The sequence below is a fragment of the Hyperoodon ampullatus genome, assembly GCF_949752795.1.
Source record: "Hyperoodon ampullatus genome assembly, chromosome: 6".
Taxonomy (NCBI): domain Eukaryota; kingdom Metazoa; phylum Chordata; class Mammalia; order Artiodactyla; family Ziphiidae; genus Hyperoodon; species Hyperoodon ampullatus.
Genome location: NC_136919.1, coordinates 42,660,594 through 42,678,368, shown reverse-complemented (window position 1 = coordinate 42,678,368; position 17,775 = coordinate 42,660,594). Strand labels below are relative to the sequence as shown.

General features: G+C 37.4%; 1 protein-coding gene across 1 annotated transcript in view; it reads left to right on the top strand.

The window, feature by feature from the left end:
- Positions 1-17,775, top strand: part of NAA35 (N-alpha-acetyltransferase 35, NatC auxiliary subunit) — a gene marked incomplete at its 5' end in the record, with an annotated part of 96,288 nt that overhangs the window by 44,478 nt on the left and 34,035 nt on the right. The window contains 1 exon segment of the mRNA XM_079706207.1: positions 17,541-17,719. Within this exon segment, the coding sequence (XP_079562333.1) occupies positions 17,541-17,719 (179 nt within the window).

Below are 17,775 nucleotides of genomic sequence, written 5' to 3'. Positions count from 1 at the left end.
ATAATGTTCAGATAATTTCTTCCAATGAGATTTTCCATGTTCTACTTGTCAAAATTTATTTCTCTTTCCCATATTCTTTTATAGTTATCTGTGGGTTAGGCTTGGTTTACTCTTTAGAATGCAAGCATCTTTTTTTTTTTTTTTTTTTTTTTTTGCGGTACGTGGGCCTCTCACTGTTGTGGCCTCTCCCGTTGCGGAGCACAGGCTCCAGATGCACAGGCTTAGTGGCCATGGCTCACGGGCCCAGCCGCTCCACGGCATGTGGGATCTTCCCAGACCGGGGCACGAACCCATGTCCCCTGCATCGGCAGGCAGACTCTCAACTACTGCTCCACCAGCGAAGCCCAAGATGCAAGCATTTTTAACAGTTGCTAATGGAAATGAAAAATTTAATTACACTTATGTTGCCTGAAATTGGTAGGTACTTTTGAAGTGTATCTCCAAATCTGATGTTCAGTTTCAAGAGGCCTTGGAGAATTCCCTGGTGGTCCAGTGGTTAGGACTCTGTGCTTTCACTGCTTCAAGTAACGGGTTCAGTCCCTGGTTGGGGACCTAAGATCCCATAAGCTGCACGACACGGACAAAACAACAAAAACAAAAAGAGGCCTGTCATCTTTTTGAAAAAAACTTAAAAGGCGTTTGATTCAAGTGGTAGATTAAAGATATGCATTTACATTCTGAAACCTTAATGAAACAATGGTGTTTGGATTTTTTTTAAAAAATAGGTATAATCAGTAACGAGGAAAAGGAAAAGAAGACAATAGCAACAGAATTTTAGAAGCTGGAAGGACATTGAGCTGTCTGTCCACAAGTAACTGAGTTCTTAGCCACTGATTGGGAAAGTCAAGATACAGTCCAGTTTATACTGCAGATCCTGTGAAGGGCCTCATTTTTAGTATACCAGGTACCTCTAAAAATGAGGATGAGAATTAATGGTGATGAGAACTGGTTGAAAACTGTTTAGAAACAGAGATTTCCTCCCCATTTTCTCCATGGTAACATTCCTGAGCCTCAGAATACTAAAAGTTTATTCTCTGGAATAGGGGAGCAGAGAGATTCTGAATTGAGAAGATACCAGACACTGTTGAATGGTACACATTATGGGGAGCTAAGTGGTAATTTAAATACTTATTGTAACACCTATTCTCCCCTTTCCTGCACACCACGTCAAGCTCTAGCTGTTTTTTCCCCCCACTCAGCTTCCAAAACAGTGCAGCCTGGCTATTGCACTTCACCTAAGAATTTGGAAGACTCTTAGGGAAATCTGGCAAGCCCAAGAGATGAAGAAAAGCATCAGCAAAGTCTAAATTTATTGGTATTAGCAGTTCTCCTGATAAAATGGTTTGGTAGAAAAGCCTAACCTAATTCATAGAGCTCTTAATGAGGTTTTGGTCCTTTAGTTTCAAGCCTGAGTATATAGCCATGGGTGGAAATGTCTAGCCTATAAAAAAGACCAAAACAGGGAAGCAAACAAAAACCTTTAAAAAAATGAAAAAAAAATGAGTATGTAAAACAAAAATAGGATGTTATTTAAAAAAAGGGAAAAAAGAGTATATTTGAGGTTCACGATATAAGAGCAGAAATCATTAAAAAAATAGAAAATATAGAACATAAAGTTGAGGAAATCTTAGAGAAAGTAGAATAAAAATGAACAGGTTGAAAATAAGGAGGAAAAAAGTAAAATACTATAGGATCAGTCCAGAAGGTCCATTGTCTAATAAAGATAAATAATAAATAAACAAGATAAATGAAGGATAAATTGGTAAAAGTTTTTCCAGAAATAGAGATCAGAAAATAGAAGCAAAAAAAAAAAAAAAATCACTTGATCATTTATGAAGATTTCCTGGAAGGAAATGAAGCAAATACCCAGGTTAAGAGGGCCAGTAAAGAGTTACCCAGCACAATTAGGATGAAAGTAGACTTCTATCAAGGCATATCATCATGAAATTTCAGAATAGTGGGGAAAAGTAGAAGATCCTAAGAGATTTGAAAGAGAAAAGCAAGTTGCACACACAGAATCAAGACAGAATGTAATCAAACTTCAACAACAGGAATGGAAGCTAGAAGTTAGTGGAGCAAAGAACAAAGTTGAAGTGGTCACACTTCTTGATTTTAAAACTTACTGCAGTGCTACATTAATCAAGAGAGTTTGGAACTAGCATAAAGATAGACATAGATTAGTGGACTAAAATTGAAAATCCATAAATGATCCCTCATGTTTGTGGTCAGATGATATTTGACATGAGTGCCAAGACAATTCAATGGGGAAAGAAAAGTATTTTCAACAAATGACACTGGGACAATTGGATAACCACATGCAAAAGAATAAAGTTTGGTACCCTCCCCCACCCCCTCTTCACATCATAATCAAAAATCAACTCAAAATGGATCAGTGACGTAAATGTAAGAACTAAAAATATGAAACTCTAAAACCTAGACATAAACCTTAAGAATCAATAAAAAGAAAAATTAAGTCAATGAAAAAATAGGTAAGGGATGTATATAAATTAGGCATTTCTCTGAATAAGATTGACAGATGGCCAATAAGCATGTGAAAAAATAGATGTGCCATGGGAAATGCAAATCAAAACGAAAAGATACCACTTCCCAACCACTGTAATCAAAAAGACAGATAGTAACAAGTGTTGGTGAGGTTATGGAGGAACTGAAACCTTCATACACTGCTGGTGGAAGTATAAAATAATGCAACTGCTTTGGAAAACAATATTGCAGTGTCTCAAAACGTATAATGTAGATTGATCACATGACCCAGCCACTCTAATATTAGGAGTATATATACACCCAAGAGAAATGGAAACATATGTCTACACAAAAAGTTGTACAGTAATGCTCACAACACTATTATTCATGATAGCCAAAAGGTGGAAACAACCCAGGTGTCCCTCAGCAGATGAGCCGATAAATGTTGTGCATCCATGCAATGGAGTAGCATTTGGCAATTAAATGAAGTACTAATATCTGCTACAACATGGAGGGACCTTGAAACCATGCTAAGTAGAAAAAGCCAGTCACAAAAGATCATATATGATTTTCATTTATATAAAACATCCAGAGTAGGCAAATCCAGGGAGACAGAAAGTAGATCAGTGGTTGCCTAGGGCTGGAGGAGGGTGGGAAGAAGGAGGACTGCTAATGTATATGGAGTTTTTTCTTAGGGTGATGAAAATGTTCTGTTTCTCATGGTGGTGGTGGTTTTATAACTCTGAATATACTAAAAAACTATTATGTTGTACACTTTTAATAGATGAATTATATGGTATGTTAATTATATCTCAGTAGAGTTGTGATTAAAAGAAAAGCAGTGGACCAGTGTTTTCAGAATTTGGGGGGGAAATGGTTTCTAATCATTGAATCCTTTTCCAAAACTATCATTTAATTGTAAAGAAAGATAATTTCAGGTATTTAAAATCTTACAAAATTAATCTCCCCAAAAGTTTTTCAAGGCTACTGGAATGTGCTCCATTAAAACAAGGGAGTAGGGCTTCCCTGGTGGTGCAGTGGTTGAGAGTCCGCCTGCCGATGCAGGGGACACGTGTTCGTGCCCCGGTCTGGGAAGATCCCACATGCCGCGGAGCGGCTAGGCCCGTGAGCCATGGCCGCTGAGCCTGCGTGTCTGGAGCCTATGCTCCGCAACGGGAGAGGCCACAACAGTGAGAGGCCCGCGTACTGCAAAAAAAAAAAAAACAAGGGAGTAAATCAAGGTAAAGGAAAGTATGGACTTCAAGGAATATAAGAATCCAGCATAAGAGAATAATGAAGGAAATCGTAGGGTGATAGTGCAGCAAGATCATAAGATACTATATATCTGAGCATAATACATGGAGGACAAGTCCAGATTGAACAAAGTCACAAGGCTTGAGGGTAGATGGCTCAAAGTAGATACAAGATCTGTTGTCACCAATGAAATTGACACAATAGCTGTTCTCTTTAATGTAGAAAAAAGAAATTTAGAGAATTGGCAAAGGATTTGGGGTTGAATTAAAGTGTTAAGTACATACAAACAAAGCAAACTAAAAGTAAGAAGTGATTAACTTCAGAATATATATGAAAGTAATACTTATTTCCATGTTTGCAAAAGTTATCCATGGCCCAAATATGAATGTAATTTACTTAATCGTAATGGTGCTGAACATTGATAATAATCAAAATTTTGATCTAACTGTGTTGGAGGTAAGAGGACAGAAGTGTATATATGCGTATAATTTATATGTGCTTATAGCTGCTACTTCATATTTTTTTCATTATCTCTTTTTTACACATATCTCCTTTTGAAGCTGGAGTAAGTCAGGTAACGTGTAAAACTGAAAAAATATGAAGTAAGTAGCATTATAAGCTTGTTATTTGGTGATATGGAGGTAAATATCAAAAGAGCTAAGAAGAAGTGGAAGACACTACCTCTGGGAAGAGAGGGAATAATGGAATTGGCAGGAGAGGGTGGGCAGAAGATTGTTAGTTTTAATAAAAACCTTGTTCGGCTATTTTATTCTCAAGTGGTATGCATTTATGACTGAGTAAAAGAAACAATTAAAAGTTAATGTAAATTAAAAGTAGATTAAAATATAGTTTAGAATTATGATGGTTTATTGTCTGGTGGTATTGCACCTTTAACTTCCTGAGGGCTGTACTTGGTGCTAAAGCAGAAATTATGCTGCCTCAACCCAGTCAACTTCATATGCTGGTTTGGCAGTGCACAGGAGAGGTGGGAACTGACTTCACTGTAAAATCACCACCCATTAGAGAGGCCTGTGTCATGAGGTACTAGTGCCAGGAACTTGAGATGGTTTTACTCTTTTAAAACATTTTCTTTTTACAAAAAATAAACATACATCCTCACACATGTGAGGGATATGTGTAATCTAGAGGACTTCTGGTTTTTGGAGTTAAAGATATTTCTGCTGCTTGCTTCTCTTGTCTACAACCAATTGAAAACTATAAGGAATATGAGAAACAGAATCCTCTCAACTTCTTAAAAAATAGGAAACCTTTATAACCTTAAAAAAAAAAAAAAAAGGCAGCCAAACACTGTAACAGTAGGACCCAGATGAGAGAGAACATTGAGAATGGATTCCAAGATTTTCCTGGTATAAACAGAAGAAGTAAACGATCAAAGCACAGTGTTATCCAAAGTAGTTGGCATGATCTGAAGGACAAAACTAGGGATTCCTTTGGAATAACAGCTAAGAGTGGGTCGCACAGGCTGGCTGTGGGAACCTACCTGGTTAATATCCTGGAGAGGCAGAGGAGGTGGGGCTCTCTCAGAAACCATGCAAAAATGCTGTTTTTGTTACTCATGTAAGAGAGAGGAGATGCTATAGATGTTAGCAGCTTAGTAACTGGTAATCTTTGTCAGTAAAGGAAGTAGAAAGGTAACTTCTCTTGCCTTCTCACACAGGCATATCACATGTGGCTTAACTGCAAATCAGTGAGGCTTCCTGATAGTCTAGAGTGCTATTCTAACACCACATACAAATTACTGGCTCAGAAAGCATTCACTGAATGATTTAATAATAAAAAAAGAAACTGCACAGTAGTATTTACACACAAATATTTGAGGAAATTAATGAACAAAAACAAAAGGCAGAGGCAGATGAAAAACAGATCAGAAACATTTTTTTTGAGATTTCAAAAAATTTATTAAAAAATAACCTCTATAAAACAAAAGCACAAGGCTTCCCTGGTGGTGCAGTGGTTGAGAGTCCGCCTGCCGATGCAGGGGACACGGGCTTGTGCCCCGGTCCGGGAGGATCCCACGTGCCACAGAGCAGCTGGGCCCGTGAGCCTGTGCTCCGCAACAGGAGAGGCCACAGCATTGAGAGGCCCATGTACCACCAAAAAAAAAAAAAAAAAAAAAGCACAAAACAGATATTAGGACCAAAGGAAGAAATAATAACAGAGTACACGTGAGCAGGCAGAGTTCAGGAAAGGAGAGAAAAATCTGAAAGTGAAGACCTAATTAAAAATAGCAAAAAGTATGCTAAGCATTGCTGAATAATTGTAAAGGACATGGAGATCAGGACTATGGGGGAGGTGGGTGTCAGTGATAGGAGACTGTAATGGGCTGAATGATAGCCCCAAACATATCAAGGTCCTAATTCTCAGAACCTGTAATTATTACCTTATTCGGGAAAAAAAAGATCTTTCCGGATGTGATTAAGTAAGAATCTTTCCATGAGGAGATAATTTTGGATTATCTGGATGAGCCCTAAATATCATCCTAAGTGTCCTTACAAGAGAGGCAGAGGGAGATTGGACACACACAGAAGAGGAGAAAGTGATGTGATGACAGAGATAGAAGTTGGCATGATGCAGCTGTAAGCCAAGGAATTCCAGTAGCCACAAGAAACTGGAAGAGGCAAGGAACAGATTTTCCCTTAGAGCCTTCAGGAGTGCAGCCCTGCCAATACCTTCATTTCAGCTAAGTGATACTGAAGTTAAACTTCTGGTCCCCAGAACTGTGAGAGAATAAATGTCTGTCATAAAACACCCAATTTGTGGTAATTTGTTACAGCAGCCCTAGAAACTAATACAAAGATAGATTGCATACAGTGGAATTGATCATATATAAATGTATTGATAATTATGCTTTGCCACTTTTTTCAGACTTGAGGAACTGACTTAGAGTAATTTCTAGAAAGGGAGAAAACTAGATTGAACTCCATGGTATTGATTGAAATTAAAGATATGGGTATAGTACATAGTTTCTAATATATATAGGTTGATACAGAAATAAATGTACATGTAAATATGCATATGTTTGAATGTGCATTTGCATGTATATAAACATACTTGTATGTCCACATAGCAGTGAGCACACTTAACATCTAGATCTTGCTTCCTAAAGACGATTGTCTGCTAAAAGGAGCCGGGGGTGGGAGTCAACCAAGATGGTGACATAGGAAGCGTCCCTTCCTCCCATGGGCACACTGAATGTATACCTACACATGGAATGCTTCCCTCTAAAAACAATCCAGAAACTAGTTGAGCAACTTATACACATTGGACAGTTGAGGAAATATCCACATCAAAGGGGGTAGGAAAGGCTGAGACACACTTGTCAAAAACTCCACCCCTGACATAGCACCACACAATTGGGAGAGGACCCCCAATTCTCAGGTTCTATCTGAGGAGTGAAGCATTTGGAGCTTACATCTAGCACCCCAACTTTGACTCCTTCCTGAGGGATAGGCTCCCAGAACACCTAGCTCTGAAAGCCAGTGGGGCTTGTGTCCATGAGACCTATAAGACTATGCCAACCAGAGGAGCAGTTCCTATTGGGAATGCAGTCACTTGCTATGACTGTCCCCACAGGGATCCGCTCGGAGGAAGCAGGCAAAATTGCCCATCTCCTAGTCTTTCCTTGAAAGGAAAGGAAAAAGCTGCTGTTTGAGGACCAAGCTTCTAATTTAGCAGGCACTAGGGGCCGGCTGCCTGGCTTCTGCCTCCAGCCCACTCCAAGTCACCGGCATCTGCCTGGAAAAGTTTGTACATACATTTGCACCCCAGCTTTTGTGGCTGCTGCCTGAAGCATGGGACCCAGATCTCCTGGCGGTGATAGCCAAAGGGGCTTCCACTCATGAGTTCCGGAAGACTATAGCAAAGAAGCATTCCTTAACTGACTCTACACCCCAAGGTTCAGCACACAGAGAGCAAATGAATTCACCCGTCTTCCAGTCTTTCCCTGAAATAGGTTTAACTCTGTACTTTAAAAGCTGCTGCCTGCATGCTGGGCTTCTAATTTAGCAGGTATCTAAGGGCTACCTGAGATCTTCCCCAGAGACAGGGGAAGCCAGCAGGCATCTCTCCCACCTTCTCCCCATTAGCTTGCTCCAATAATAAAACCCAGTTGACAGCGTCTCCCAAAAAAAGCTTGTACACACATCTGGTGCCCAAGCTTTTGCAGCTGCCATCTGAGGGATGAGCCCCCAGGTCATCTGGCTCTAATGGCCAATGGGGTTTGCATTCAAGAGTCTTACAGGGCTTTATCAAACAAATAGTTGTTAATGAGTGCAGGAGAACCCTTCCCCATGGCCATGTACTGAGGTCCAGCAAACAAGGATTAGGCAAAAACAACCTTCTCCCACTTTCTCCCTGGAAGAAGTTTAACTACATACTTATCCAGCTGCTCCCTGAGGGTCCAGCTTCTAAGCAACATACATCTAGGTTCTGATTGTGATCCTTCCCTTTCGGACACTGATGGGTCTTGGCACACCCTCAACTACTGGGAGCCACTAAGAGCAAAGGAGGAGGCTTGGATGGTCACAAAACTTTGGAAGAAAACTAAGGCCTTGGTCTGGGCTGATTGACGAGGTCCATCTCTTATATGACAATATTCGTCTCCTACATGAGACCACTCTGTCAAGACTGGAAGATGTGACTGTTTTATCTAATGCACGGAAACCAACAGAGAGTCAAGAAAAATGAAGAAATATGGAATATATTCCAAACAAAGGAATAAGGTAAATATCCAGAAACAGATCTTAATGACATGGAGATAAGTGGTTTACCTGATTGAGAGTTTAAAACAACTGTTATAAAGATGCTCACCAAGGTTAGGAAGCAATGCATGAACAAAATAAGAGTTTCAACAAGGAGATAGTAAGTATTAAAAAGTACACAAGAGAAATCACAGAGCTGAAGAATTCAAAAAACGAACTGAAAAATCGAGAGGTTCAACAGCAGACTAGATCAAGTGGAAGAAAGAGTCAGCAAACTTGACAGGGCGGTGGAATTCATTCAAACAGAGTAGGAAAAAAACAAAGAGATAGATTATGGGATTTGTGGGACAACATCAAGAAGACCAATATATGCATGATAGGGGTTCCTGAAGCAGAAGAGAGAGGAACAGGGCAGAAAGCATATTCAAAGAAATAATGGCTGAAAACTTCCCTAACCTGGGGAAAGAAACATATCCAGATCCAGGAAGCTCAGAGAGTTCGAAAGAAGTTGAATCCTAAGAGACCCACACTCAAACACATTATAATTAGTCAAAAGTTAGAGACAAAAGCTTTTGACAATTGTCAAAAGTTAGAATCTTAAGAGCAGCAAAAGAAAAGCAACTGGTTGTGTGCAAGGGAACCCCCCATAAGACTATCAGTAGCTATTTCTGCAAAAACCTTGCAGACCGGAAGGGAGAGGGATCATATATTCAAAGTACTGAGGGAAAACAAAACAAAAAAGCTGCTAACCAAGAATATTCAGCAGTTGTCCTTAAGAGTTAAGGAAGAGAGAAAAAATTTCCAGACAAGCTGAAGGAGTTCATCACCACTAGACTGACCTCACAAGAAGTGTTAAAGGAAGTTCTTCATTTGAAACAAAAGGACACTAGTTAGTAACAGGAAAACATGCAAGTATAAAACTCACTGGTAAAGGTAAATTCATAGCTAAATTCAAAATAATTCTAATGTTGTAATGGTGGCAGGTAGACCATTTATATCTTTGGTATGAATGTTGATAGACAAAAAGTATTTAAACTATAACTGCAGTCATTTGTTATTGGATACACAGCATAAAAAGATGCAAATGGACTGTTATAAATATGTTTTATGCAAGGTTCATGGCAACCACAGAGCAGAAGCCTATAGTAGATATGCAAAAGGTAAAAGGGAAAGGAAGCATACCAGTACAGAAAATCATCAAATAATAAAGGAAGAGAGCAAGAGAAGGAAAAATGGAACAAAGGAATTGCAAAACAACCAGAAAACAATTAACAGACAGGAAATGGTAAATCCATACCTATCAATATTTATGTTAATTATAAATGGGCTAAATTCTCCAATCAAAAGACATAAAGTGTAGATAAAGGTTTGTCAATTTTATCTTTTCAAAAAATTAGCTCTTAGTTTTGTTGCTCTTCTATTCTTTTTCTTTCTCATTTATTTCTACTCTGATCTTTTATTTCCTTCCTTCTGCTAACTTGAGCTTAGTTTGTTCTTTTTCTAGTTCATTGAGGTGTAAAGTTAGGTTGTTATTTGAGATCTAATTTCTTAATATATGCATTTATCACTATAAACTTGCCTCTCAGAACTGCATTTGTAGTATCCTATAGCTTTTTGTATGTTGTTTTTTTAAAATTTTCATTTGTTTCAAGATTTAAGAAAAATTTCTCCTTTGTTTTCTTCTTTGACCCATTGGTTGTTGAGGAGTGTGTTGTTTAGTTTCCACATATTTGTAGATATTCCAGCTTTCCTCTTCTTGTGTTCTAGTTTCATACCATTGTGGTCAGAAGGGATAGTTGGTGTGCTTTCAGTCTTAAATTTGTTAAGAGTTGTTTTGTGTCATATCATATGTTCTATCATGGAGAATGTTCAGTGTGCCTTTTTTAAAAAATTATTCTTTGGCTGCGTTGGGTCTTCGTTGCTGCGCGTGGGCTTTCTCTAGTTGCGGTGAGTGGGGGCTACTCTTCATTTTGGTGCACGGGCTTCTCATTGTGGTGGCTTGTCTTGTTGTGGAGCACGGGCTCTAGTGTGCAGGCTCCAGTAGTTGTGGCTCATGGGCTCTAGAGTGCAGGCTCAGTAGTTGTGGCACATGGGCTTAGTTGCTCCACGGCATTTGGGATCTTCCTGGACCAGGGCTTGAACCTGTGTCCCCTGCATTGGCAGGCGGATTCTTAACCACTGCGCCACCAGGGAAGTCCCTCAGTGTGCCTTTGAGAAGAACGTGTATTCTATTGCTCTTGGATGAAACGTTCCATATATGTCTGTTAGCTCCATCTGGTATAATATGTAGTTTAATTCCAGTGGGTTTTTTTTTTTACTGATTTTCTGCCTGGGTGATCTATCCATTATTGAAAATGGGATATTGAAGTCTCCTGGTATTATTGAATTATTATTTCCCTTTTTAGAGCTCTGAATATTGGCTTTGTTTTTGTGCTCCTGTGTTGGATGCATAAATATTTACGTTTGTTATATCCTCTTGATGAATTGACTGCTTTATTATGTAATAACTTTCTTTGTCTTTTGTTATATTCTTTGGCTTAAAGTCTATTTAGTCTGGTATAAGTTTAGCTACTTCTATGCTTCTTTTGGTTTCCATTAGCATGCTTTTTCAATTAATGCTTTTTCTAGCTTTATTCACTATAGCTAAGGTATGGAAGCAACCTAAGTGTCTATTGATGGATGAATGGATAATGAAAATACAATATATATACAATGGAATATTAATCAGCTTTAAAACAGAGGGAAATCCTCTTGTTTGTGACAACATGGATGAACCTGGAGGGCATTGTGCTAAGTGAAATAAGCCAGACAGAGGAAAACAAATACTGCATGGTGTCACTTATATGTGGAATTTAAAAGAGATAAAGTTTAACTCATAGAAGCAGTAGAAACATGGTTGCCAGAGGCTGAGGGAAATAAGGAGAGGTTGGTAAAAGGGTACAAACCTTCAGTTAGAAGATGAATACGGTCTGATGATATGATGTATGAAATGGTGACTATAGTTGATAACGCTGAACTATATAATTGAAATTTGCTCGAAGAGTAGAACTTAAGTGTTCTCATCAAAGGAAAAAAATAAATATGTGAGGTGATGGATGTGTTAAATTAACTCAGTTGGGGGAATCCTTTCAAAATTATACATATATCAAATCATCACATTATACACTTTAAATATCTTACAATTTTATGGTCAATTATACCTCAATAAAACTGGAAAAAAATATAAAAAATAAAAGGAACTAGTACATCTTGGAGGAATGGGTGATTCCAGGGCTAGGGCAGGGAAAGAACAAGATGAGCCTGGAATGTCTTATTAGCTGGAAGTGAGTAAATGTTCAAAGAATGATGGGACAGGTCAATTAAACACAGAAAACAGCTTGAACGGGCATTCACACAGTCCAAGTTGGGGACAACTTGAGCATCAAAATAAATAATTCTGATAGATCATAACCAATTGAATAAAAGAAGAAGCCATGGTTCCATACTGATATAAATAAGTGAATTAATGAGTAGATAGTTTGATGATAATGAGCATATTTAGGTGTCCTTCCCCTGAACCCCAAATATTTATTAACTACAAAGGGAAAAGCTAACAATAATGAAGAAGCCTGGCAGACACCAACTTAATCAAGTGATCAAAGTTAACACCACTAATAGTTAAAATCTCCACTTTGCTGATGGGTTGCAATGAGAACAATATAATGTCACTTCTTTTATAATCCAAAGGTTAATAATTTGAATCTAATCACAAGGAAACAGGAAAATCACATTGAAGGGCAGTATACAAAATTATTGGCATGTTATTCTTCAAAGTTGTCAAAGTTATCCATAGAAGCCAAGCAGAAGAACTGCTCCAGATTGAAGGAGACTAAGAGACAATGAAAATAAATACAACTTTGTGATTCTGATGTCGATTTGAAGCATATTATTGGTACAGTGTGCAAAACTTGAATGAGGTCTGAGCATTAGATGGCAGTAATTGGTCATTGTTAGTTCCCTAATTCTGATTGTTGAATCGTGAATATATAAGGGTATGTCTTTATAGGAATAACACTCTTACTGTATTTGAGAGTGATTCGGTATTGACTGCCCTTGCAACTTTACTATAAGTTTGAAATTGTGTCAAAAGAAAAATCCACCTTAAAAAATAATGCAGAAAAGCAGATCAGCGTGTATAAAATGTTGATGTTTTGTTTACAAAAGTAACATTGTTTGAATGGGCAAACAGTGGTATCCATACAATGAAATGATTTTCACCAGTAGAAAAGATTGAATGTTGATACACACAACATAATGGATAAATCACTGAAACATTATGCTGAAAGGAGTTAGATATAAAAGAGTACAAATTGGGTGACTCTTTTTGTATCAAAGTAGGAGCAACTGATTTATTCATGGAGAAAACAGTGCCATGGTTGCTGGGCATGGAAGTGACTGGCTGGTAAGGGAACCTTTTGGGGAGATGAAAATGTTGTATACGTTGATTGAGGTGGTAGTTACATGGTTGTATATATTTTTCAAAACAATGAACTATAAGCTTAATATTTGTATTGTATAATATGTATAATATACCTCAATAAAGTTGAAAATATATATATATATATATAAACACACATGAAAGAAGCTTGTAGTAGTGGTTAGTTCTCAAGAGATTAACTAGTCACAAGTGGGCAGGAGAGTTGCTTTTCTTTGTACCTCCTTTTGTTGCCTTTGCAACTTTTAAAATCTGTTGCATGGATACCTATTCAAAAATACACACTAAAGAAACTCCAAAATTTGTAGATGTGTCTGTAATATCATTTATATGCATATTGTATTGCTTATATAACTTACTCTGACCAGTGATTAGGATACAATATTCATTGAGACTATGCTTTTTGAGGTTAACAGTTGTGGTTAAATACCTTTTTATAACTTGTGTGTGTGTGTGTTGAAATATTTATAACATGAAATTTGCCATTTTAACCATTTTTAAATGTAGAATTCAGTGGCATCAAGTTCATTTACATTGTTGTGAAACTGTCACCACTGTCCATATCCAGAAATTTTCATCTTACCAAACTGAAACTCTGTACTCATTAAATAATAACTCCCCATTTCCCCCTCCTCCAGTCCCAGACAACCACCATTCTACTTTCTGTCTCTATGAGTTTGACTACTCTATGTACCTCATATAAGCAGGATCATACAATATTTGTCCTTTTGTGTCTGGCTTCTTTCACATAGCATAATTTTATAACATTTTATAAAGGAAAATCAAGTAGCCAAAAAGTGTAGTATAATATAACAAAACCTCAGCAGCTTCTACATTGTTTTCTAGAATTCCTTCCAACTTCAGGGCATCTAAAACTTATTTCAATAAGTCTAACTGTAAATTGCCTAACTTGGGAGAGATGTATTTGTCCAAAAATGATATAATGTCTCTTATCTCTTTTGACTTACACACTTCCAAATCTTTAATTTTGGCATCTAATTAATTTTAGAATAACTTACTTTGTTAGGTTAAATCAAAGCACATTGTTACTATAAATCTTTTATCCAAGGACCTTGTGCTGTTTGTAATAGTTTTCTGCTATTGATAGTGAAGGTCAGTTATCTAGCAAGAACTTTAGTAACTAAACCACTCTAAACCAATGTGCCATAATATTTTGAATATAGTAATTATATGTTATTATTGTATACTTAAAAGAGTGCTAGTGTGAAGGGAAAATCATTTTATTTGGCGTTGAAGAATTTTATGTATTTTTAACTGGAAAACCAAGATAATTTTTGTACACCTACAGACTTGTAAAGTCAGAAGAGAGTCTAGAAGTTGTCTGATCTGTATCCAGTTTAATTCAGGAAATCTTTACTGAGCGTAGCACACAATGGGTAGAACGTGCTGTGAATTAGCATCTTTTCTAGGCTCATTTAGTAAGGGCTATTCAGGTTATTTTAATATAAGACAGTCTTGAGATAAATTGTGTGATAGAGATATATGAATTTTAGTGGGAAAATGTTAGACCGGTTTATTCTGGGAGGGCTTGTGTGGTAAAGCTGTCTAACTTTTTGTAGTTTGTGTTGCCATTAAATCAAATGCAAACTCCTGCCTGGCTTTTATCCCCACTCCTCCTTAACTCTTCTATATCCTGAATAACAGCTTTGATCTCTTATTATATCTCAGTTCTTATGCTCTTTTCTAGTTAGGCAAGTTACTATGTCTTGTATAGGATGGTTACAAAGTCCTTAGGCATGAGATTCAAGAACAGCTGAGACTTAAAAATAGCTACTAGGAACCACTTTAGCACTTAACCATTTACAAGGACTATGTCCAGAAAAATGTAGGGGGGAAATTTAAATGTGTGTAGAGAATAGAGAGAAGCATGTAGATGATGCTAACTTTTGTGTCTAGGGATTTTGTCCCCACTCTATTTATATGCATCTATTTTTACTTTTGAGTTCAGAGAAATTATGACTTGGAAAATTGCAGCTCCCTAAGGGAAAAAGAAAAAGAGCCATATTATCTGTCTTCCAGGCCTTTGATATGCTTGGAATACTTTGTCCTAATATTTTATCCTTTAACTAACTTATCATTTAGGTCTTTTTTTTAAAAAATTCTATTTATTATTTTTGGCTGCATTGGGTCTTTGTTGCTGTGTGCTGGCTTTCTCTACTTGTGGCGAGCAGGGGCTACTCTTCATTACAGTGCGTGGCCTTCTCATTGCGGTGGCTTCTCTTGTTGTGGAGCACGGGCTCTAGGCACACGGGTTTCAGGCACATGGGCTCAGTAGTTGCGGCACATAGGCCCTAGAGCGCATGGTCTTCAGTAGCTGTGGCACATGGGCTCACTAGTTGTGGCGCGCGGGCTTAGGGTGCATGGGCTTCAGTAGTTGTGGCGCACAGCCTCAGTAGTTGTGGCACATGGGTTTAGCTGCTCCGTGGCATGTGGGATCTTCCCGGACCAGGGATTGAACCTGTGTCCCCTGCATTGGCAGGTGGATTCTTAACCACTGTGCCATCAGGGGAGTCCCCATTTAGGTCTTTTCTTAGACTTCACTTCTATGAAGTCTTTCATCTAATTTTTACATGGATAAGATGCTCCTCTGACATCCTGAGCTTATCCTTACTGAATTACACTTGCATCTTGTGTTCATCTAGACCAGTGTTTCTCAACTGGGGCTTCCCAGGGACATCTGGCAACGTCTGGATCCATTTTACAATTAGGAGGTTGCTACTGGTATGTAGTGGGTTGAGGTCAGGGATGTTGCTAAACATCAGCTGTGCAGGACAGCTGAGTTAGTTTCAAAAGTTAATATTGTTTTATATTGTACTTTTTTGTTTGTATAAAATTGAAGTCAGAATATATTGTGTTTGTTATCTATTTCCCATTAATATTTACTTCTTTCCATGGTAATATAAATTTTCATGAGTGTATTATTATGTATTTATCTTCTACTTGTGGTTTAAAGCCTAAAAATAGATGTATTAAGAGTAAATGCATATTCCTGGGTAATAATTTTCCATGCATACTAGAATACTTTCAGAGAAAATCAGTGTAATGGACTATTTAAGTATCTGGATTCTGTGCGTTTATCATTAAAGTCTGCAATGTATTCATGTTAATATGGTAAAGAAGCTTCTTACAGCATCGTTACTACTACTTTTACCTTAGTCCTAAATGAAGTATTATAAATCAGAAATTCAAATTATTATAGTGGTGGCAGTCTTTCATTTTATTTTGAGCATGCATATCTTGTCATTCAGCAAACAAGTATCCAGTGCATGTTATGAGCCAGGAATTTGGTGTTTGGGATCCAACCCTGTTCTTGCTTTCAAAAGAACTCAGAGAGAGAGACAAATGATGTAATCCCACACCGACAGTATAGTAGTATATATACACAGAACATTGTATATACATCACTGGGGGGACCAGTGATGAGAGAGAATTCAAGCTATATCAAGTTCAGGCTAAGAACAAGGGGGTAGGTTTTACAGGTAGAGAGAATAGTTTGTATAAGCAAAGAGGCATAAAAGGACATGATATTTGTAAGTCACTGTGCTTGCTTATATCTTATAGTACTTAGGGAATAGGGAGTATTAAAAGATGATTTTCAGACAAAGGTAAAACCATGACTCTTATACAGATATAAAAGTGAACATGTGTTAAGGATTTTGTTAAGCTCATTCAGTGACACAACCAGACATGAAAAGTTTTAAAACACACATTTATATGGAGTAGTGGAATATTGAAATAAATTATAAATGGAGGCAAAACATTTTTCTATAGAGTATAGAAGAAGTCAGTTGAATCTCTACCAGACAGAACAGAATTTCATGTTTATCAGTTATGTACAATTTCTAGATTTGTAAAATAGCTCCCATAGAGTCAGTCTGACAATGCATACTCCATTGGAGTACAGAATTTTTTTCTATAAAAGTGGCAGGAAATTTCAAGTTGAGAAAGACTTAGTTTGGAGCTTTGTACTATTGTGAAAAGTGAGATCACCAGAGGACAAAGAATGGAAGAGAGGGACTCACCCTCAGGTCCCTTGTGATATGTTATTTTCATTGTGAATTTCTGGAATTACATCTCAGTGCCAAATACATTCCAAACTCATGGGATTGGGATGGGGACTGTTTTCCTCTGTCGCTTTACATTACTATGTAGTTGACTGTGAATTGATTCTGCAGTTCAGAAAATGAAGGGAAGACAAGCCTATGTTTGTGTTCCCGTTTGAAACGTTTCTTCACAGTCTCATGGTTAATACAGCATTGCCCTTTTATTTATTCTGAGAGAATATGTTAACTCTGTTTTATCCCATTCTTGGCTTGGAGTTAATTTTGAGGTAGAAACCTTTCTCTGTCACCACTACCACCACCATGTCGGGAGGAAGTACAATTTTAGGTTATTAAATCTGCTTATCTCATTTTTAAAATGTGTGTGTGTAGATACATTAATTGTAAATTATAAAATCCATTTAGAGAATATTGTGATTAGAATTCAGAGATGCTTTTGCAACTGGCCTTTTTCTTTTTATATTTAGTAGTATTTGAGGTTTAAAATTCAGAGAAATGTTGAAAATATTAACCTTTTTTTCTTTTTAGATCATCCCATTATGATGGGTTTTGAGCCTCTTGTTAACCAGAGACTACTTCCACCCACCTTCCCTCGATATGCAAAAATAATAAAGAGGGAAGAAATGGTCAACTATTTTGCAAGATTAATAGATAGAATAAAAACTGTCTGTGAGGTGGTCAATTTAACAAATTTACATTGTATCCTGGTAAGTACAAATCTCTGTTCTGGAATGTAACTTTGATTTAACAACAGAATAGTTTG